The sequence below is a fragment of the Tupaia chinensis genome, unplaced genomic scaffold (genome assembly GCF_000334495.1).
Source record: "Tupaia chinensis unplaced genomic scaffold, TupChi_1.0 Scaffold000018_1, whole genome shotgun sequence".
Classification (NCBI taxonomy): Eukaryota; Metazoa; Chordata; class Mammalia; order Scandentia; family Tupaiidae; genus Tupaia; species Tupaia belangeri.
This window is the reverse complement of record NW_006159448.1, coordinates 2450413-2475542: the sequence shown is the minus strand read 5'-3', so window position 1 is coordinate 2475542 and position 25130 is coordinate 2450413. Positions and strand designations below refer to the sequence as shown.

Sequence of the window (25130 nt, the reverse complement as noted above, 5' to 3'; positions counted from 1 at the left end):
CTCTGCCATAATCTTTGTAATGGTTAGACAGCATGGCTCGGCTTCTACAGCAAGAAGTCCCTTACGTGTTCTCTGGTTTATAAACAATACAAGCCTTTCTCCTCTTTCTCTTCAACTTCCAATGTATATTTTGTTGTTGTTTAAAATTCTACCCTGTCATCTCTGAAACTTCCTCCACTCACACTTAGTCTTCAATAATAAATGATAAAAGGAAATGGAATAAATTCCCCTTAATGAGGAAATTTTCACCTGGCACAGAGGAGCTGGGGAAATCTATTAACTGACTGGAGGAACGCCTGCAGCATTGCAATTACCAGGGGAGACCGCTCACTTCACACAGTCCTCTCTTCCACTTGACTGGCTTTTATCTGATCCACCAACTCACAAGTAATACTAAACAAATTTCCCTCCAGATTGCACAAGCTCTAATGTGAAAATGAGCACTCCACTTGGCCTACAATTATGGGCTGGGCTTACAATTTTATTATTATCTTCTTTTTTTAAAAAGCCCCCAAAAGGAAGGTGAGAAAAATACTGGGTCCGATGTTCAGTAATGACACCTGCTATAATAAGAAAAGAGAATCCAGTAAGATGTATTCTCTTCCTCATGGCCCTGCCCCAGCCTCTCCCATGAGTTTTGCATGCTTTCACTGATTATTTTTGGCATTTCATAGGTTCAAGACCATACCACAACAATGCCACTAGTGGAGAAGTTACTTGTCTTCTCATCTTCCCCCCCTCCCAAGGAGATAGGTTATTACCTATTTTCTTAAGAGAAATACAAAAAAGACATTTTTCAAAACTAGGAGCAAAGTTTAGAAAAGCAAAGGATAAAAATCCAAGCAACTGGGTAAATACTATTGTGTTGTTCGAAAAGACGTGATACATTTTTGCACAGAAAAACAGAAAAAATACGTCATGACTTTTCCCAAAACAGAATACTATTTTTTCTTAATTTCTGAGAGCACTATGACTAGTTTCTGAACAACAATGAGGTATTTGAAGAAATTGAAGATGATCATTACAAGATAAATAATGCCCAGGTTCAATGCTCATATTAAAGCATGACATCATAAAAATTATCTAATAGAATATGGGTCCACTTAACACTATCAAAATAATGCTAGAATTGTACACGTATTGTTTTTCAAGAGGCATTATACTTATAAGTATATGTCACTTTAAAGGCTATTAACAACAACAAATGACAAACTGATATTTTTACATATGAAATTTTTGATGTTCTAAGTTCCATGTTCACTTTTTATCAATCTTTAATGACCCAAACAACCCAGAAAAACTGTATTATAACCTTTAACATGGAAAACTATTTATATAGTATTTTTTTTGAGAGGATTATTGCTATAGGGCACATGCACTCGCCAGGAAGACAGAGAGAGACAGAGAGATAGGAAGTGAGAAATCACCCCCCCGAGGGGGGGATGGCCACACCGCCACCCCTTCTCCTCCTTTCTCCTCTCGTGATCTTGGGCATGCACGCACACGCACCTGGCGTGAATTTAAGCCACCGGGTCCAGGATGCAAACCGCGGTCAACTACATGGGAGTCCAGTGACAAGGCCATTACACTAACTGCTGGTCCCAATAGTATTGAACATAATATCATAATTATGTTTTCTGAATACCAAAAAATACAAATAGGGAAAATAGTTTAATGTAATTAATAATAATTTTGGAGCTTTACTAAATTACATTTGGTTTGTCAGTGATTCTTAATAAAAAATATTCTATTTCTCTACCCTTGGTTTGATAAAGGTGAAAAATAAATGGAAACCACACAACCAAAGTACTTAATCACATCAATTAGAATCTAAGAAAGTGTACTGTTAACATTCAAAAAAAGCATGTTGATACTAATCAAATAGCTTTCACCTGAGCAGATTAAGCTACAATGTTATTTCTGATTAATATATTTATCTGTAATTCTAAGTTTTTCCTCAAGGGGGATGGTTTCAGTAAGCAAAATTCTGGGTTTTCCCATAAATATGGATTTTTTTAATATGTCCAGAATTTAATTCTAAAGATAAAAGGCAACACTTTATAAGGCCTTAGCAGAAAACCAAAATTAAATGAGCATTCGTTGATATTTTACAATCTATTATTTCAAAAATACATTTATTTTATCTATCCAAAGGACAGAAGAATACTTAATCAGAAGAGTGCTTGTATGTCAATGTTTGTTGTGGCACTGTTCACAATTGCTAAGCCATGGAAACAACCCAAATACCCACAAACAGATGAATGGATAGAAAAACTGTGGCACATATACTCAATGGAATACTATTCAGCCATTAAAAAAAAAAACCTGTTTTTTTACAGGAAGTGGATGAATATGGAATACTGCTGAGTGAAGCCAGGCTATGAAGGAGAGGCATTGTATGTCCCCACTTAATATATGCCAAGTGTCCGCACTCTATGACTGAAACTAATGGACTAAAAGATATAGAAACACAGTATAGAGATGTAAATACCAGATATAGTGTGCGTGGAAGAGGAGGGTCTGAGGAAGGACATTTAGAAGAAAAATAGGGAGGCAAAGCATTAATGGCACAAAGAAATGTGGTATTATCTGTTGAAGATATTCTGTAGTTTTATCAACTGGACTAGTGAGAAATATTCACCTGTTAAAATATCTACTATGTAAGACAAATAATAATGTGATTGAATGTGTAAAAGAAAAATGCAATAAAAAATAAAGAAAAACAGAAACAAAACAAGATACATTTATTTTAAAGTTCTATCAGTTTTTAAATTTTTAATTTAATTTAATTTATTTACTATCACTATTATTTTTTTTAATTTGCTATGGGGAATGTGTGTTTACCAGAGAGAGAAAGAGAGAGAAAGTGAGAAGGCAGGCTTCCAGGTCCAGGACTTGAACCAAGGTCAGCCATGTGGGAATCCAGCTGCTTAACCACCATGTGACCCGCTGGACTCCCCATCACTTATGTTTAAAATGTCATGTTTCCAGAGTAGTTTTCCAAGCATTATATGTTGTCCCAACCAACAAATCTATATATTTCAATAATAGGATTCTTTGACTTCCAGAGTCTGTTACTTAAACTTTTATTAAATAAATTACTTAACTGATACTTATCTATAACTGCTCCATGAATTTTTTCTTGCTAAATGTAACATATGAAGGAATAATTTCTTGCTTAAATTACAGTTCTTGAGTGAGAAACTGTAAGCCTTTTGTAGAAAGGAGGAAAATGAGAAGACATTTTTAGGATATGGAAAAACTCTAGAATTAAATTTTTGGTGACATGTCACATTAGATCTATATCGATATCAGGCTTACTACCTACCTAGATATCAAATATCTTCATCTAAGATTTTTAGAAGAAGACATATAAATGAACTTAATACCCAGGACAATAAAAATTCTCATCTACTTGACACTACTGGCTATATACTATTTTCAAAGGACAACTTAAGTAATTCTTCAAGCTGCCAATCAATTCAGTTCATTAATTAAAGAGTAGACAGCAGAGTAGGGGTAAGAGGTAGTAGGTGCAGTTCGATACTGCCATGTTGATACCGATGATAGTTTTTCCACAATTATCATTACATTGATATAAGCAAATATTGCAAAAATGCCTATTCCAACCTTAAATAGCTAAGTGTCACTGGTCAATATCATCTGGAGTCAGGCTCCAACTATCCAGAGGAAAAAAAACTTCATCACCAGAAGAAATAACAAATGTGTAAAGCGTTTAGCACAATGCTAAATGAGTAATGAGTACTTTATAGATGTAAATGCTGGAGGAAAGGGAAGAAAGAAAGGAAAAAGACCAGGGAGGAAAAAACAGGAAGATCAAAGGAAGAGAAGTAAGAAGCGGAGTTCAGCAGAACAAAACTGGCAAGTCACCTGCATCTGGCATAGCACCTCAGCTCTCTGTCTCTTCCCTCTCCTCAGTAGCTTTCCTGCACCCAGACCTTGAGGTCGTGAGAACCACCATACATTTTATACATTTTACTCTTTGCAAATCAAAACTGATCATCCGGAGAGAATGTGCTCTCAGGCATGTAATCCACTTTGGGGAGGCATGTCCATGGCCTTGCATGTCTCAAGCTAGAATCACACACTTCATCTCCAAGGACAGATGTGGAGGCTTTATGCTCCCATAAAGGTATCTCAGGTATGGATCAGCAGGTGAAAAAATTGTGGGGGTCAGTGACAGAGGATCTAGCTTCTGTCATTATAGCTCTGGCAGCGTATTTTATTTAAATTTAACTTCCATTCTACACTCAGGAGTTTATGCGTACCTGCATAAACTTAGAAGTTAAGACCGTTGTAATTTATTTGAAGAAATATACATGTATACGTATGTATGACTATATATGGTGTAACTATGCATAGTGTATATACACATACATACACATAATCAGTCTTTCATTATAAATAAACCACATTTAAAAAAAAATTCTACCTTAGATCTCTGTACCCTTGAAAATTCTGTTTATATCTTTTAAAGGTGACTTGCCAGGGCTTTCTCCCTGCCGGGCTCCCTGTGTTTTCCCCACAAGAGTTCTGGAAAAGTGCACATTCCTCACGATGCTTCCCTCTCAGTGGGGTCAACAATTCAGGCAGGAACACACACAGCTCTCAATTTGACAGCTAAGGAGAAATGGATCTCCAGCTGACTGATTTAAAAGTCATATCTTTAAAAAGAAGCTTTTGAAAAGGAGTAGTGACTAGCAGGGAAGGCAGAGCCCTGGGCTAGATCCCCTGCTTTCCTTTGTCTGGTGACATAAACCATGACTCACTCCTTGGTGTGACTCAGTTGCACCATCCAGAAAATAGAATAAGTGATATTTTCTACCTATATTATAATAAAAAATGAACTGTAAGGTCACCAGAGAAATACAGATCGCTATTATAAATACCCTAAATGCATATTTTTATCTTAAACTTCATTGCTGTTTTATTAAATCATATCTTGACTACAATTGTAAATATGTATGACTATTGTTCACAAGAACTTTTCAGAAAATGCACAATTATGAAAATGTGGATTTTTATAAACCCACAGGCAACAAAGATTTTATAACGCACCTATATATATATTCCAATGTTTGCATGTATATAATCTCTGTTTGACAATTTATATTGTCAATTAGATAAATACTTGATAAATACTTTTATAGTGGAAAATAGTTTATTCACAGACTTCCTAGCTAATTCGTAAATAAATAAATATTGAAACAATTAAAAACCAGAGATGCTACTTTACACTGTCTTCCAACATAGTCAGTTTATAGCTTGGACTATATATTTTACAATCAATTTTTTGGGCTCTTCTGTACAACCAGGAACCATAATTCATTTTTTGATGCAATTCTCTCCTCCTTTACCATGACTGAAAAATCTAAATTTTCACTTTCAACCAAGAGCACTTTTTTTTTAATTGGTTATATTATCATACCAATATTGTTGAGTACCTACTCTCTGCAGGTCACTGTATGCCAATTATTTGGAAAAAATGATAAATAAAGAATTAAAAGTTATTTGAATCTATTTCAGAATTACTACTTTACCTTAAAACTGTAAGCTCTATTCTGTACTCATAGAAATGAACAAAAGTTCTTAGAAAAGTCTATAATAAAAGTACATTGCAACATTATGGCATCTGTTCTAATGGAATTACCATTTAATTCAGAATGATACCAGTATAGTGCAATAATTACACAGCAATAAAGTGAAACTATGTGGCTCCAATATTACATTCAGGGAGCTAATAGGTGGATAATAACCACTTTAATTCCTGTTCTTAGACTGTTTTAATTTCTCTATGGTAAGATTCTCACTGAGACATAGCATAAAGGAAACAAAATAAGAGCAAACACAATTTTCCATTTCCTGGGTAGAATTTATACATTTGCTCCTACTTCCTCTTTTTCACTAAAGATTTTGGTCCTCATCGTCTAGTATCCATTCCTACCTTCTTAACAGCTTTGGTGAATTTGGTCAATTATGTTCCTGTCTCCTATCCCTAAACTATATAATCTTGAAAGCATCTTCCTATTTTGCTTATTTTGTTTTAAATTCTCTCATCCCTTGGCTTCCAATGTACTACATTGGAGAGATGTTGTCCTTAGACTCAGCAAGTCTTGAACTCACATCTTAGCTCCCTAGTGCACTACCTGGGAAACTCTAGGGCACTTAAACATTCTGAATCAACCTTTCTTCTATAAAATACTGAGTAGAGACATATAAATTAAATAAAATAAAATACTGAGTAGGGACATAAACCTTCTAAGTATCCTTCTATTGAGTTTTATGAGTTAACAGTGTACCAAAGCTGTACATTTTAACCATGATTAAATTTTCATACATCTGTGCTTCTGCTTCTTGTATGTCCATGAAGGCATCCTGAAATGTACAACTGATTGTATAGATTATACTCTTACTGAAGGCAGCTCAATGAATAACAATTATTTGTCAACAAATGGCATTTGACCTAGTACAATGCCTTGCACATAGTAGGTTCCCAATAAATATGAGGGGACTTGAAAAAGTTTGGGGAAATATGGACTAAAGTCTGGGTTTATTTTAATGCAAAAAATTTTGTAATCTACATAGTATTTTTGTATAGCATGAATTCTCCATGAACTTTTTTGAGATACCTGATGCTAATGGCTGAACAGATGGACAAATATAATTTGGTCTAATAACAGCTCCTAATAAAGAGAAATGCCATCAAATAAATACATAAAATTAACACTCAGATCAGAGATAATGGCATATGGATAATGAATTCATTATTGACTTAATAGATGAATGCATACACATTCTGTGTGTCATTTTAAATCAACATTTTTGAAAATATTAAACAAAATAATTAATATATAAAAATATGTAATACGTCTTTTATAAATAATCTGAATATTACTCTGAAAACCTTTTAAGTAAAATATTCATCTTTCCTATGCCAGAATCACAAGTGCTCTCTTACACTTTCAAAAATACACAATTATTTGTCAAAACTATGAAAACACTACTTAAACAATAAATTAAATGGTTCTTAAAACATTAAATTTTTTATGTAGAATTTTATGTTATATCTAATTCAATAAATCATTAGTTTAAAATATTAGAGTTCTGCCAAGTCTATGACATCACCTAAAATATTCTACATTTATCTCAAAGAATTTAAAAGCAAGCTAAAAATAAAATGTATTTTTGGCAGTAGTTCACAGTGGCATGGAATTTCCCACACTAATACTCATTTACAGAGGAAAAAATAACTCATGTAAACCCTAACTTTTAATATTCTTTTTTCTCTTCTTAAAGTTTATTCTTCTATTTCTTCCATAAGAGAGAGAAACAAAGAGAAAGAAAGACAAAAGCAAACATCCCCAACAGGGTCCACACACTGTGTTCCACCCTGGCCTCAGCCAGCCTGGATCATGAGCACATAAGCACATGTACCTGGTTGCACAGGAAGGTCCCGGGATGTGAACTGGAAGGTCCCAGGATATGAGCTGGCACCTACTTATGTTGGTCCATCCTTGCAGAGCACTGCACTATCATCTAGCCCCTTTCATATTAAGTATTTTTGGAGAAGTTTATTATATAAGTAGCATGCAGTATAAAGACTGAAGCCATAGAACGGTAGTACATTATATATTCAACTACTTACATAGCTATCTACTAAACTAAATAGAGAGGGTTTTTGGTGTTGTTTTGCTTTTTTACTTGAGTGAAACTGAGATTTAGAAATATGTGAGAGAACATAAAACCAATTTCTTTCATTTTTTTTTTTAAGAGAGGTTTTTGCTATAGGGCACGTGCGCTCTCCAGACAGACAGAGAGAGACATAGAGACAGAAAGCGAGAAATCACCTCCCAGGGGGGATGGTCACGCCGCAATCCCTTCTCCCCCATTCTCCTCTTGGGATCTTGGGCACGCACGCACACGCGCCCTGCGTGAGTTTTAAGCCACCGGGTCCGGGACGCAAACCACAGTCGGCCACGTGGGAGTCCAGCGACATAGCCATTACGCCAACTGCTGGTTCCCAACATAAAACCAATTTCTGCAAATCAAATCAGTGGTTCTACTAAAGTGTTGAACCATCTTCATCTTCATTTCTACATCCAAACACAATAAGTGATATCCCATACACAGGCTATGTGTTTTCTTTTCCTAAATTATGTCTACATTTAATATTTTAAGATTAAAGTTGTTACTATTTTCTACCAGATATTCTAAAGGATCATCAAAACGTGAAGTATATACCATTCTCTCTCTTATACCTAAGTTCTAACAACTCTTAGGTGACACTTTTCACCCGGAAACTTCCATCAAACATAAGCACAAAACGTTCTTGTCTGATTTTGCCATGCTTCGTGAGCAAGTTAAATCAAAAGTCAATAGAAACTAGTATGTGTAGGAGAGGACATTCAAAGGGAGTGTTCCAGCTAAGGTGACACCTGCATTATTACATCTGCCAGAAGTTTGTGGCTGCAGGGAAATGGCCAACTTTACTGAGCTCAATTTAGCACTTGAATGCCCAAGTGGAACTCACCAGCCTTGCCCTAGATTGTTTTCCTAAGCAATAGGCACACCTATGATTTTTCAGCATTCACCAATGGATATAGCTTATATCATTGAACACGGTGGTGCTCGGATGAAAATTGGACCCTTCAGAACTGCACTTCACTCCTCTCCACCACATTGATGGCAGCAGTAAGTAGCAGTGAAGGATAAAGAGAATATGAATATTATCAGAATTTGCATAGTAAAGAAAAAACTATGTGATGGCTATAGAATATTGGATGAAAGCAATCTCTGCACATAAATTTATTATAAAGTAAATTTATATCAGTAATTAATAGAAAATAAATCCAAATCGTAGCTTCTAGCACTTACATAAACTGTACCACAATGGTTACATCATTACCATATTTCAAACATCTAAAATAGATAAAAACAGATTCTTTTTAAACAGTCATCTATAATGTCACTAACATAAATAGTGGTATGTGCATAAAAAACAGAAAGGAAAATGAACCATTCCAGGAAAATTGCCCAAATTGAATGGAATATAAAAGAACAAGCAATCATCATAAATGGCAGAAAACTTTCCATTTGGTAATTTAACAAGCGGTGGCTGGCTGTCTTCTTTAAGCTAATCGCTTAAAGGAAAAATTCAAAACTTCATTCAGCTTAGTTTTAGCCAGTAAAAGAGAAAATATATACAAGTTAGGAAGCTACAATAAAATCCTTAAGCTGGATATGCCAGTTAGAAATATATAAAGAACCCAAAAACCAAAATAAGGAAATAAAAAATTAGAAAGAATTACAGAGGATAAGCAGATGCTTAAAGCTAGTAATTAGTACTCTCACATCTTTTCTTGCCTGCTCATGTTCTCTTTGTGTTTTTTTTTTCTTCTTCCTAAGTATCATTATTGTATTTCAATCTAAAATAGCTAATACAAAGTGATATTATAAATAAAAATACTTGGGATATAAATTTTTGAGAGCCTTTCTGCTGTAGGGCATGTGTACTTGCCAGAGAAACAGAGAGAGGAAGTGAGAAATCACCCCCAGGGAGTATGGTCATGTTGCAGTCCCTTCTTCTCTATTCTCCTCCAGGGATTTTGAGCCCACATGCACACACCTGGTGTGAATTTCAAGCCTCTGGGTCTGGACTAGAATTGTGGTCAGCCATGTGTGAGTCCAGTGTCTTAACTACTATGCCACCTGCTGGCCCTGTGGGATATAAAGTCTAGAAAATAATTTTTATTCAAAACCAGACTTAATAATTGTTAACTTCCTTATTTATGGCAAATGGGATCAAACTGAAGGGTCTTTGTATCTGCGTTCATCTATTAATTGCTAATTTTACTGTTTTAATCATGTATGCTGATTCTGTGGTGATAGACTATGGCCCCTTTATTGGCTGCTGGTATTACGTTGAAAGTGTCTTTTATATGTAGTCTTATTTCCTTCAAATGTTATCTAATTTACCTTGCACACCCCTAAATATACATGAGATGTGTGAATACAGAGACACATAAAAACACACATATTAAATGTGTATGTGTATGTAAAATTTCAAAAAACTTGTTTATGTCCAGGCCCCTAACTGGATTCCACATGGCTTGACATCACAGTATGAGTCTGGGACCTTGCAACTTGAAAACATGCCAATCACATGTACATGCGTTCCGCAAATCCCAGCGAGATGAAGAGATGGAGGAGAAGAGATTGTAAAATGACCATCACCCATGGGGGGTGCTTTTTTGCTTGCCCTCTCTCTCTCTCTCCAGTGAGCACATGCACCCTCTGGCAATCTATTTTTGAAAAAATAGAATTAAAGTATGAGTTTATTTTGATATCAAAAAATTTTGAAATTCATGCATAGTTTTTTTTATGATACACATTTTCCATGAATTTTTAAAAGAGCCACTATGCACACACACACACACACACACACACACACACACACAAACACAAAACACATGAGTTGAATATCAAAAACCTAAGCTGTCCAGTCCTGTTCAGATTTTGATCTCAATTTTTTTGAGATCAAAATTTAGTAGTACGTGATGTGGAAGAAATTGCTGAACTTCTAGTACCTCAGTTTACTATTGATACAATTTGGATAATTATTGGCTTTCTAATGTCTTGGTAAAAACTAAACAAATATGTACTTGGGACAATTTTGATAATTTTACATTTGAAAGGCATTCAAACTTATTGAATTGTACCAAAATTTAAGTTTCTGTATTAAGAGAGTCTTAAATCTATTCTTCTGTTAGTATAGGGAATCAATTCTATCAGGAGAACCTAGGGATGAAGACATTTGATATATTTATTTATGGTTCTGGTAGTTTCTCTCTCCAACTAGATTTAATTATATGATTAAAATTTAGCTTAGGTACTAATGGCCAAGAAAACTACAGATGAGATATTTACAACATTTTGAATAGATCAAAGTAAGTATATTTTTCGTTAGTATTTATGAACACGCTGTAGAGGAAGAATAAGGTGTGAAGGAGAAGACATTGGTAGCATGAGTAAGTATGGGAAAAATACACAGACTAAAGTCTGTATAGTTTAGCAGTGAAGACCAATGGATAGTTTATTTATGCATATTGTAGTTTAAAACCACTTGACCTTTCTTAAACTCCTTTCAGTGTGATCTGGTAATGTGCCGTTAATAGATAATTGCTGATGATTAAATATCCAAAATCTTACAAATATGTAAGAAAGCATTGGAATCTGGCACAAGTCACATCACACGAATAAAGAGAAACTTTTCAAACCCTAAGAAGTCCTACTGTAAGTATGTTATCACCCTAAATCGATGAATGCCAATATACAAGCTTATAAATCTGAGGAACTGTCCAGAATGGTCAACTTGCCAGCATTCCCTAGGGCCTCAATAAAAATTTTAAGAAGAAAAGAAGAAAGTTGATAAACTCAGGTGGGAAAGATAAGTTTCTCATTAAAGCTGTCTGAACAATGGTTATCACCTGTGTTACTAAGAATTGTCACTGCTCCAGACTGTTGAGGGTTTCCACTGCTCTGTTCAAGAATTGTAGCCTGCTGAGCTGCCATCCTAGAAGGCAAACATGTTCAACCACAGGTTCATATCCCCAGCCCATTAGACCTGAAATCTGCCTAAAATCATGATGAACTAGAGGGCTGGGGGAAGAGAACAGTGGCACATGTGTGTGTGTGTGCCCAAAATCCCAAAAGGAGAATGGAAGAGAAGGGATTGTGGCATGGACATTTCCCCTGGGGGCGATTTCTCTCTTTCTGTCTCTGTCTCTCCAGCAAGCATGTATGCCCTATAGCAAAAATATATCTCTGAAAATAAAATCAGTCTGATATTAAAATAAGTGATAATGCATCATAAAGAAAATTAAGATACTATATGTTGCAAAATACATAAACAAATTCAAATTGTGACTCTAAACCATGAATCTTCAAATGCATATATCTAAAACCATAAAATAGCCTTTATTAGAACAAGTAGTATTTGGACTAAGTCCCCCTGGATATTTAGAGACCTTGCAGAGGACTCAATGATCCAAGCTAATGGTAAGAATAATCAAAGAAGCCAAAGAAATTCAAGTCCTATATACATTATACCTCATCAGCTCTGATATCCTTTCAACTTCAAACACTTATGTGCCTCACGATTGTTGAGACAGGTAGCTTCTACTCCTGTTATTTATCTATCACATCAAGCAACAATCATTATCAAATTGCTCTGCACACATTGATGACATTCCAGTAAGAAAAGAAGTAAACAGGAAAGTAACATTCAGATAATGAGTTTGGGTTTAGCTTTCCTAATGCCATAGACCATCTGTTGAATTCCACATTGAGTTTACTTCAGCTTTTGCTCTGTAAGAGTGACTTCAACCTTCCTGAATCAGAACAAACTTAGGCAGGAGATACATAATTTTTAAATATCATTTTATGGAAAATTTTAACTTATCTAAAGCTTTATATAAACAATTTTAATGTAAGTCATGATGAACAATAGAAAATATTTCTATTTAAAAATACGTTTATGTCAGAAAATAAAGACTGAAAATGTCAAATTATCAGCAAATAAATGCAACAGATTGTGGAAGTCAGAACAATATTAGAAGCGATCTATAACAGTGAGTTGTTCTTATCCTCCAAGGACTTTTCCACTATCAATATACACTTGTTTATGCTTAGTTAGGATCTCAGCCTGCCTTCTGGTTGTAACAAAAACTATTCAATTAAACATTGAAGATGTCCAAAAATCAGAATGTATATCAAGTGGAAATTTAAATCACAATAACATCTGCTGTTTCCCACCCCAGGTCTCTTCCACTGCTGCATTTGCCATATTGTAAGTTTCTAGCGCCCTCCTGTGGTTTAAAAATTGGAGTGATTTCGTAAGCATTTGAAATCAGTTGCCTGAAACTGGAAACAGTAAGGCAGACTATTATTCAGCATGGAAGTTCTGCTGGCATCATAAACTAAGAAAGGAAACCTTAAGTCAGCAAAATTCTAAGATGGATGAATAGGCTCAATTCTTAACCTATTTGCCATCTATTGTTCATTTTATATAATCTCCAGAAAAAATGACATAAGCAACTATAGCTAGCTTCATCTTTGTCAGATAGAAATCTCAAATTTTCAGAACTGAGCATTTGACATGGGCAATTATTGAATAGATTTTTGAAAACTAATTTTGTTTCAAAAATTTTTTTTTTACGTTCTCACTTAATATACACTGAGTATCGGCACTCTGTGGCAGAAACTGAAAGACTGGAGGAGATAAAAGCATGGACAAGAGTTGTGAATACTGGAGACAGTGGAGGAAGAGGGTGAGAGGTGAGGGAGGGTAAGAAGAAGGGAACAAAGGAGAAAAATGGAGAGGCAAGACATTTAAGGGACATGGAAATGAAAGATTGTGTGTTGATGATAACATATAATATCTTTAACTGGGCTGGTGTACAGTGTATTTAAGCTGGGAAAATTCATTTTACATCTTGTGACTGAATGTATCAAATAAATTTTATAAATAAATAAATAAATAATATGTTTAGAAAAGGAAAACCATTTTAATCAATTAGAGAATAATAGTTAAATTGTTTCCATGACTTGTTTAATTGACTTAAACTTTTGCCAACCTTAAACAAGGTGAAAGCCTTCCCTAAAGACAGGAAAAAGTACCAACTAAAGGTAAAATCCATAGCAACCAAAAAAGTAATGGTCATAATACAAGTATTGCTTTTCCAGAAAAAATTTTTTTTCTCTTCCAAATAAACTCCAAAAACTTGTCTCTTTAAACAAAAGAAAAAAAAAAGTTGTCTTTATACCCAGTTTTTTCACATCCTAATGAGGCAAATACAGAAAGCCAGCCATATATAACAGTTGCTAAATTATTAGGTCGTTGGAAAAGTCATGATGTAATATTTTGTGATTTTTCTATGCAAAAATGTATCATGACTTTCCCCATGATACTTAAGAAATACAGGCTTTGAATTTTTCCACTCTCCTCAAAAACATGTTAAAGTGATTAAATATTCGACATTTTCTCAAATCATTTGAGAACAAATTGCACAAACAAAAATTTTCTCCTCTCTAATCATATCCCTAGGCTTGTAGGTAAAACTTCTTCCCAACTGTAGTGTATTTTTAAGCCCTCTTAAAGGAGAGTAGCTAAATAGGACTGCACTGTCTTCCTAAATTTGATAATAAATGCTTCTCTTATCAAAGACACATGTTAAAAACCTACCCATGATTTCAAAAACCTGTGGTTCCCAGCAAACAGTCTCATTATAAAAAATAAAAAGCAAATTTTTAAAGCACTGACATTATTATAATATTCTCAACATGAAACGAAATTTAAAAATAATTGGCCATGAAAGAGATAAAAATGGAAATTAGCGAGAGGTAAAGAGTCTTAATATTAACAGAAACGTGATTGTGACTTATTTATATGCTGAACTAGAAGTCCTAATGTTAAAAATATCAGTAGAATGCAAACGAACACATTTTCTCATCAATATACAGTGATATCTAGGTTGATGTTGAAAGGGAAGACAGGCCTCCAAACTTAGAAGAAAAACTGTAGAAAATAGGAATAGTATTTCGTTCTTGACTAATAAATCTAGGTAATATTTTATACTTAAATAACACAAGCATTCATAAATGATACCAATCTTCATGAATTTAAAAGACCTAAAAAAACCATCTCTATGTTTGATGACAAGAATGGGAGTAGAAGATAACAAAACACATTAATAGATACCTTTCAAAAGGTACACACCGAAAAAACTGTCACTAGTCTTCTAGCTACAGCTACTGTTTTCCAACATTGGCACTATTTACCTCATCAAAGCAGCATTTTGGACAAATGCTTAAGGGTAAAAAGAAGACTATTCAAAAAACTACACAGAAGCTATCTGGAGTGAATCCAAACAATATTGCCTTACCTATTTAGCCCTTTCAGTGTCTTTTCCATGGTTAAAATATCACGCATCTTATATAAAAACCACTTGTCAATGGATGTGAGCTTCTCAATCTCATCAAGGGACATGTTGTCTTCCAAGGCCTGCCAAAAGAAGAAACACCGTCTTTGACAAACACTTATAAATGTCTTACTTTGTTGAAAACACAGAGCCGCCAACCCTCTCCATGTTATTCAGAAAGTCAAAGACTAGAATCCGAGATATGAAACATAACACTAACATCACTCACATTCCTTCCAATGAACTCAAAGATGCTACCAACTACATCCACAACTGGTGTAGAGAGGAGGTGCCTACCCTGACTTATCAGAGTGAAGTGTGCAGAGAGAGAAGCTCCAAACAGGCTGTCTCCCTCCTCTTTCTTTTTTTTTTTGGAGAGATTCTCGCTATAGGGCGCGTGTGCTTGCCAGACAGACAGAGAGAGATATAGAGACAGAAAGCGAGAAATCACCCCCCAGGGGGGACGGTCACGCCGCAATCCCTTCTCCTCCATTCTCCTCTCGGGATCTTAGGCACGCACGCACACGCGCCTGGTGTGAGATTTAAGCCACCGGGTCTGGGACGCGAACCGCGATCGACTACACGGGAGTCCAGTGACATAGCCATTATGCTAACTGCGGGTTCCCCCTTCTCTTTCTTTGATCATGTTACCAGTTATGGCCTATATTTGGTACATCTCTTTGGAGTTACAGAGAATCTCTTAAAACTAGAGTTAAGTCAAACTGGTAAGAAAATCTAGAATCAATATACTGTTCATTTAGGCTAGTGCTTCTGATAGTAACCCTTCAGCAATTAGAAAATTTTTGTCACCTCATTCCACATTCACCTGAACATGGAGCAGTAGTAGTCAGTGAGAATATATGATCAAGTCTGGTGTGGCACTATTTCTCTAGAATATTTTCTCACAGAAAACTTCAAACAGGCAACTATTTTGAATTAGTTATTATGACTTTTGTTCTAAGACAGGGATTTCACAGCATCCTAATATATTCTAGAACAATGTATTAATAACTTCTGTTCTTATAGGCTCAGCCTTTTCCTCAAGCTTACTTTAGCATTTTCTTAAAAGTAAAATTACAACTATGGGCCATTAAGCTGAGTAGAAAAGGCAACTGAAAGAAGGGAGAAACTCTCAAAACCGAAACTTTCATACTCAAAAGATTTTTATTCTCATATATATATATATTATACATATATGGTGAAAAATAATACTCAGGTAACATTTCAAAACAACATATTTTAGAATGATACACTGTACTTTTATATCCCATTAGGGAACACATGTTGTATTAGGTGGCTGAGAAAGTCATGACATGTTTTTCTATGCAAAATGCATCATGACTCTTCCAACGACCCAGTAGTAACTCTGTTGTTATAGTTTAACCTCAGATGTTTGGCTTTCTCAAAGCTTTTACTGACTTCTAGTGTCAGACTAAACTATTAAGTGTTGTGATATCTTGTGGTTCATAATTCAGTTGACTAGATTTAGATGACAGCTAACAGGAAAACTAAAAGCTGTGTTCATTTCCTGCCTATTTATGTTTCTTTTGTTAAATTCTCCCTGTAATTACAGTCAGGTTCCCAAGGATTTCATTGTCTTACTTTCTAAGTGATTAAAAGCAAAATTAGTTGCTGGTTGTCAACACTGTGAGTGGGATGCAACCTGAGGTGTCTGAGACTTTCAGCAGACCATATGAGGTTTTCTCACAATTACACACAGTGATCACTCAGCAACTGAATGAGAATCCTGTAGTCATTTCACTGTAAGTTTCTAACAGAAAGCAAGATCCTGCCAGTTTCAGGACTTCATCTTTGAGCACTGCAGCTCTGTCCTGTCACATCACAATAATGAAGTCCATAATGACCCCAAACAAGTTTGAGGTTACTTTAATGTTCCCCAAATAAAAAAATAATGCCTGAATTCTCCACCAATCAAAAGAGGTGATGATCCAGTCATTCTGAAATAAGACCACTGCAAAAATAAGGCCTCAGAGCGAGTTGCCCTTTTCTAAGAATCATGAAAGCAAGCAAAGATTTACACACACCCTTCATTCTTTTTCCCCTTCAGCCCTCCACAGTCCTTACATTCTTTGTCAAAATCACCAAGTTCTGGTTGCTGTGGAAATGAACGGTAATGATGACCTCTAACAAACAGAAATCAGTTCTTTCTCCTGGTGTCTGGGCAGACAATAATTTATATCTCAGACTCTGCACTTCTTGCTCAGACATGGGGTACTCCGTGCAAGAAAAAGCCTCCACACATTTTCCATGAATTCTCATCCTTTATGAGTTTGTTAGAAAAGAATGAAATATTTTGCTTGAGTTTTACAGCCTAGGTGGGAACTTGGAAATGCTTCCCTTTTCACCTGTGTTAAAGTGGCAGAAACATTTGCTAAACTTAAGGGGAAAAAAAAATCCATACACTGTCCTTTCCCTGAGAAAGAAAGTGTGTGTGTGTATGTGTGTGTGTGTGTACACTTACGTGCATGTTGTGGATTGCTTTTTGGTTCTTTAGGATTTAGTACACTCGCTAGAGAGACAGAGACAGAGGAAAAGTGAGAAACCACCCTTAGTGGGGGTTGTCATGCTGCAATCCCTTCTCCTCCATTCTCTTGGAATTTTGGACACACATGCACATGTGCCTAGTGTGTTTTAAGTTACTGGGTCTGGGACTCCAATCAGGGTCACCCATATGGGAGGTGAGTGCCTTAACCACCACACCACCAGCTGGCCCCAATGGATCGCTTTTTAAACAAAGGTCTGAAGTAAGAACAATAAAGGAAATGAAATGGTTTTCTAGAATAACCTCTCCTCATTACACCACCACGATGGGAAATGTTAATTACTTTGAAACTCAACATCGAAAAATGTTCATCAAAAGATAATAATATTGCCTAGAATTTCAAGATATTCTACATTTAGAAACTATAAGAGTGAAGGGAATATACATGATCTCCTTTCTTTCCTCTCTCCCAGGACTCTCAATATATGGACATAAAAGTTGCAGGGGGTTTAAAATCACCTAAGCATTTTTCTGTGGCTACAAAGGCAAATTACAAAGATAAATTCCTTTTTTAAAGATAAAAATGCATATTTTCATCAATCCATTGCACATGTGTTCACATGTGCATGTACGTGTGTGTGCGCGCACACACACACACACACACACACACACACACACACAAATTGCCCAGCAGGGCTTTGTAGCTTCAGTGTGGTTTGATACTGTTGGAGGATTAACATCTGCACTTTCTTAAATGTCAAAAAGCCATTCAGGGATTTCTGACCCGATAGATCCCAGCTGCCCCAGTCACCTTTTATAAAACCAAATGAGCTGAAACTTCAAAACTCTAAGCACAGTAAATATAGAAGGGGATTAATATGACATTTAATTTGCATGCAAAGGAACTAGTGGTAAAAGCGAGAAATATGAGGCCTTTTTACCCTAAAAATAAGACTCATAAAATAATTACATGGAAACACCTATAATCATGAAGGTCCTTTATAATCTGTTGCTATTGTTAAACACAGAATGATAAGCAAAAAAAAAAGATTATTTTAATTCTTAGACAGTACATATTAATTGATACTATTGTATGCATCTTTCTAAAATATAACTTTACACATTCTGAAGGAACTAATAATGGTGATAGGGAAGGACATGTCAATGTTGCCAAACCCACTTAAAAATATTGATGCTACATATGCTAAAAGAAAAGACATATTTTCTACATGATCATCCCTTAAAATCACAGTGTCCTTAGCTCTAGGCTTAAAATCAAATTTTAAAAAAGAGGTACATTTTGGGACCAGCAGTTGGCATAATGGCTATGTCCCTGGAATCCCATGTAGTTGACCCGGTTCGAGTTCAAGACCAAGTGGCTTAAACTCATTCTAGGCGCATGTGCGTGTATGCCCAAGATCCTGAGAGGAGACTGGAGAAGAAAGGATTGCAGTGTGCCCATCCTTCCTGGGAGGTTAATTTCTCACTTTCTCTCTTTCTGGCGAGTGTATGTGCCCTATAGTAAAAACCTCTCTCAAAAAAAAAAAAAAAAAAGAGAGAGAGATACTTTTTAAATGATAGAAAAACAATGAAATCCATGGTCTACTCCAGTTTGATGCTATTAAAAAGAGTTCCTTTTTTTTCAGAAAATGAAATTCCTTCATTCAAGAGCACTTTGAGATTCAGTTTCAGTTTGAAGTTGAAGATGAATATATTCTGAATAAAATTATAGCTCTGGGCACCCTGTCTCACATTACCTTGGCAATAGCATAGATGCGGGTGCTGGATGGGTCAGCAAGCTCTCTCTTGAGATCTAGGTTAGAAGGCCATTCTTTGTTCATTGGAAGACGGGGAGTGAAACCATCTACAGAGGGGTGGCACATCCGTAAAGCCTTCTGGAAACTCTCCTCAAATGTGCGACCAATAGCCATGACCTGTAATATAGATACACATTTAAGAGCTCATATTGAAAATTATATATTTTTCACTTGGAACAAAACTCAGTATGGAATTTTTCAGAAAAGATATAATAATAAAAAATGTATCAACACTACTCAAATTGGGGATGGTGGTATTTGTCTGTTTGTTTTTTTCCTTTCTTTCTCCATGATTTTAGAATAATAAGTTGTTTTTGTTTTTTTGGAGAGGTTTTTGCTATAGGGCACATGCACTCACCAGACAGACAGAGAGAGACAGAGAGATAGAAAGCAAGAAATCACCCGCCAGGAGGGATGGTCACGCTGCAATCCCCTCTCCTCCATTCTCCTCTCGGGATCTTGGACATGCACACACACGCACCCGGCATGAGTTTAAGTCACCAGGTCCAGGACTCGAATCGCAGTTGACTACATGGGAGTCCAGCAAGATAGCCATTACGCTAACTGCTGGTCCCAGCATAATGAGTTTTTGATATTAGGTCAGTCTGTTACCACTAGGAATTCAGCTGCATTTGCTGAGATAGATGAGGAAATCACCTGTAGCTGTTCTGGGACACAGTAATAAAATAAAGAATATGTGAGCAGAGCATACAGATCCTTCATAATAAGATCTTGCTCTTATGCAAATGCCCTTTAGAATATAAAACAAATAAAGAGAAACCAGACACGCATATCATCAAAGTAGAACTGAGTATCTGAGTATCCAGAACAGGTTGGCTTTCTTTATAGATTGCATTAATATTAATAGAACTTGAAAATACTGATAGATTACAATTTTGAAAGTAGGTGGAGACTAAATTCCCCATGAGAACGTCAATGTGTCTTCCCACAATCTTTACAGCTGATTGTACACTAGTCAGTTAAAAAACTGTGTGATGATTTAGTGTGGACAAGTTGTAAGTCAGAGATAAAATTAAATTCGCCTTGCAGCCTACCCAGTTACTTTTACTGGATAAACATTGCCTTTGAATCTTTCCATGAAATAATAGATTGCTATGCATTTTTGCTCTCTAATTTAAAATAACAATAGTCAAAATATTACCTTCAGTAAGCTTCTATGAGTCTTCAAACAGACTCAATCTCCCGTTAATGTCAGTTTAGGAAATCTTCATGTCAATAGTGTGACAAGATACATATTCAAAGATTGCTAAAGCCAAACAGATAACCTTTTCACACTGTTCCAAATTTAATTAGAAATAACAGGAGATTCACAAAGGCAGGGATAAACAAAATGTTAGTCCAATTCGGATATGCAATTTGCAAGTCATAGTGGTATCTCGAAGAATTAGACAGTATGTTTACAGGTTTTCGTGTATAAGCGTGAAGAGACTGCCAGAGATCATGTTTTATGGTGCTATACAAACTACAAAAATAGTTTTAGATATTTAATAAAATTTTAAGTAATGTATATTTAAAATTGCCCCCAAATTAACTAGTTCTATAAATAATTCTTCATATATTGTTACTGTTCATAAACTCATTGCACATAGTGGTATAAGAGATCCACTCAATTGAAAAGAATAAAGCATACTAAAAAATGCATAAATTTTAATGTTTACCCAAAATTTGTATCTTTTTAAACTTAATAGTATTCAAATTTGCTTTATTGAGTGAAAATTTTATTATGTTTTTGGTTGAATGACCATCATGGACAACATTGGGGAAACTTGGAGACATTGGGGTAGACAAAGACTTCTTAATTAAGACCCCCAAAGCACAGGCAATAATCCCAAAATAGACAAGTGAGATTACATCAGATTAAGAAATTTCTGCACAGCAAAGGACATATTAGTGTTAACAACCCTTGGAATGAGGGCATATTTTTAAAAATTGTGCCTTAGATAAGGGACTGGTAACCAGAATACACAAGGAAATCAAGTGACTTACCTGAAAAAAAAAAAGATTAACCCAATTAAAAGATGGGAAGATTAGCTGAACATAAAACTCTTTAAGGAAGACATATAAACAGCAAAAAAGCATATGAGGAAATGCTCAACATCACTCACTATAAAGGAGATGCAGATTTAAACCACAATGAAATACCACCTAAACCCTGCCAAGAATGGCAAAGATTAAAAATACAAAAAATGAAAAGTGTTTGCAGGATGTGGTGAAAAGGGAACTCTCCTACACTGTTGGTGGGAATGTAAATTGGTCTAGCCACTGTAGAAAACAATGTGAAGATTCCTCAAAGACCTACAAATAGAACCACCATATAATCCAGCAATTCTATTCCTGGGTATCTACTCAAAGGACAGGAGAATGCTCAGTCAGTAAAGCACTTGCACATCAAATGTTTATTGCAATATTATTCATGATTGCTAAGACATGGAACCAACCCAAATGTCCATGAACAAATGAATGGATTGAAAAAGTGTGGCACAATACTCTATGGAATACTATTCAGCCATAAAAAACAAGACCCTGGCATTTTATAGAAAGTGATTGAATATGGAAGATTTATTGCTGAGTGAAGCAAGCCAGGCTATGTAAAAGAGATACTGTATGTCTCCACTTAATATATAACAATTGTCTGCACTCTATGGTAGAGATCAAAAGATTGGAGGAAATAAAAGCAATGAAAATAGTTATGGACACTGGAAATAGTGTGGAGGGAGGGTGGGAAAAGGGAAGAGTATAGGGAAGAAAATCAGGGAGAAAAAAATAGAGAGGCAAGGCCTTTGTGGGACACAGAAATGGTTTATTGCCTGTTGATAATAATGTGTATAGTTCTCAACTGGACTGGTATGATGTGTATTTCATGTTGGGTAAACTCTCTTTATAAGCCAAATGATGTATAACAATCAAATGCTTCTAAAACAATGTGGGAAAAAGTTTTAAAAGGATAGAAAGCAACTGCAGATAAAAGAGATGGGTGAGAAATGGCAGACAGTGAAAAATAGGAAGAAAAAATATATATACAAAAAACAAGAAATGGACAATTATTTGTTGATGATAACATGTATGATTAAGACACTATACAGCATATTCTGGAAAGGAAATTGCATTGTGTATGCTGTGATGATATTCAGTGAAAGAATGTGAAATAAATAAATACATTTAAAATAAAAAAAATACTAAAAAAGGAAAAAAGAAAATGTCTGGGGTTACAAACCTATGCCTAAAATAAACTATTATTGTAATTATAGAAATGCATGTTTTCTTAGTAAATGAAGGAAATGATGGGTGAAGTATATATATGGATGGAGAGAACCAACTCACAGTTATGTGGATTTGTAGTCTCTCCAGAAAAACATGGTGCTTATTTATAAAACATACTGGATCAACATAACCTGGAAAGAGTTTATATAAAAAGCACAGAATAGTCTTTTGTGATTCAAAATGTGAACAAGTGAACAATAAATACATGAATAAAGGGGAAAAAAAACCTTTGAGTCTTGACAAAGTAACTGAGAACAAGTGAGAAACAAGGAACAAACCAAGGACTCACCTCTCCTACACTTTTCATAGAGCTACCAATTCGGCTCGATGTTCCATGAAAACGGTCAAGATCCCAGCGAGGAATCTTGGTGACCATGTAATCCAGGCTAGGTTCAAAGCAGGCTGATGTCTTCCCTGATACAACATTCTTGATTTCTGGAAGTGGGATTCCTAGGGCAATCTTTGCAGCAATGAATGCCAATGGGTAGCTACAAAGGAGAAAATTTTATTTTTTCCTTTGAGCGGTAAGTATGGGAGACTGCTCAAAAACAAGTTCTTTAAAGAAATAACAGTATTTTTCACTCCAAGGTATGATATTTACCAGATTCTCTGACGAGCATTTAATACCAACTCATAAAATAACACGAGTCCTGATAAAGTATAGAGGCACTGATCCCAGGACAATTCGCTATGTGTGATAAGCATTGCTGTAACTCCCAACCTTTACCTCTTCCACCCCAAATCAATAGCTTGCTTGATAAATAAGATTTAACCTCCACTATGTATAACCTCCACTAAAATTATAATCTACAAAATGTCTTTTGAAAAAATATATACATACATGTACTAAGAAAGGCAAGGGGGTCAACTCATACTACAGTGTATGCATGACTCAGAAAATGCAGACATTGCAAGTTTGAGGCTCTGTTCCGTCTCATCTTTGGACTCCTTACAAAGCTAACACTTTGGAAACTTGATTATCTTCAACTAGAATGTCACTTTTACTCATTTTGAGAAAGTAATTCATAGAAATTAGAATTTAATATAATTTCTTTAGTGTTTTGGTATGAAACCCCCTCACTTCTAATAGATGAGAAAACTGATAGACAAAATCCTCAAAGTAACATGCTCAACATCATATAGTAATTGGAAAAATCAAATGAAAACTCAGGTCTTGTTATTCCTGCACAGAATAACACGTTTTTTCCACTCCATAAAGTACTGTTTAGCTACATTAAAAAAAAAAAAACTCATAAAAGTAAATGTTTTATATTCCATGTAATTTAAATGAAAGATGCTAAATATATTAATAGAAACAAAGGTTTTAATTAATTTTTCCTCCAATTATGCTTGCCAGCAGTTCTTAAATAATAAGATAATGTATTTATTTGATTATAGCATTTACCTATAGAAAAATTTTACACTATTTAGTCTTGTAGACTTTTCCTAAATTTTAAAAGTAATGTGTTTTGAATCCTTGAATAGAGTGAACTATTTTTTGTATCAATTCTTTGCTATAGGGCCATACACCTGGAGAAACCAGTTGAGAACTAAAATTAAGGATTAATTTGCACTTTTTAACAACATCTGCAAAGTGCAATTAAGAAGCAGATTTTTCACAGCCTGCTTTTGACCACCCAGATTCTGATTAGTTTATGATTAGTTAGCAAACAAAGCCAGCTAGCAATACCATTTGCCTCAATCTGGCAGCAAGCTCATTAATAACACATCCTTAGGGTCCTATAAATGATTTCGGGCTCACATACAGATTTGAAGGATATAGTTTGTAAATGCAGCACAGTCTTCCACTAGCTATCAATTTTCCATTTCTATTTGTGAAGAATCTACAAACCCATATCATTCTAGTCTTACCCAGTGGCCTTGGAGGCCAGGGCAGAGCTTCGGGACAGGCGAGCATTCACTTCAATGATGCAGTATTCCATTGAGGTAGGATGAAGGGCAAACTGAATGTTGCATTCACCCACAATGCCCAGGTGGCGAACAACATTGATTGAAGTACGTCTCAACATCTGAAACTCCGCATTGGAGAGTGTTTGGGCAGGGGCCACAACAACCGAGTCACCTGTACATCCAAGCGGCACTCATTATTTGGTGGCATACTTAAATAATTAACTTCAGTGACTTAACAATCTTATTGCATGATACAAGACACAGAACACTCTGAGAGTTTGTTGAAAAAATTAATTATCATAAGGTTATATATGAGGGGATTTCAAAAAAGTTGTGAAAAATTAATCAGTTTATTTTAGTGCAGAAAAAAAATTTGAAATCCATACACATCTTCCATGAACTTTGTGGAAAGCATATGAATATATATAAATATATGTGATCAGGCAGTCCTCCTGACTATGTTTTGTCCATATTACTCTGATATATCACATTAAAATCACTTTAATTTTGCCCAAGTTTATCTAACTATCAAGGATTTCGGTATCTACTTACAACGTTGACCTTAATTTCTTTAAATTTCCCTCTCTTAATCTCAAATTATCTCTCTCCTAAATTCTT

The 25130-nt window shown here is 35.3% G+C and overlaps 1 protein-coding gene across 1 annotated transcript in view; it reads right to left on the bottom strand.

Moving 5' to 3' along the window:
• The window catches only part of CPS1 (carbamoyl-phosphate synthase 1), a 154904-nt gene that overhangs the window by 53965 nt on the left and 75809 nt on the right, over window positions 1-25130 (bottom strand). The window contains exons 18-22 of the mRNA XM_027770163.1: window positions 24474-24684; window positions 22891-23089; window positions 19260-19436; window positions 14964-15082; window positions 11508-11593 (exon numbers count right to left, since the gene is read on the bottom strand). Of these exons, the coding sequence (XP_027625964.1) occupies window positions 11508-11593; window positions 14964-15082; window positions 19260-19436; window positions 22891-23089; window positions 24474-24684 (792 nt within the window). The remainder of the gene's footprint in view (window positions 1-11507; window positions 11594-14963; window positions 15083-19259; window positions 19437-22890; window positions 23090-24473; window positions 24685-25130) is intronic.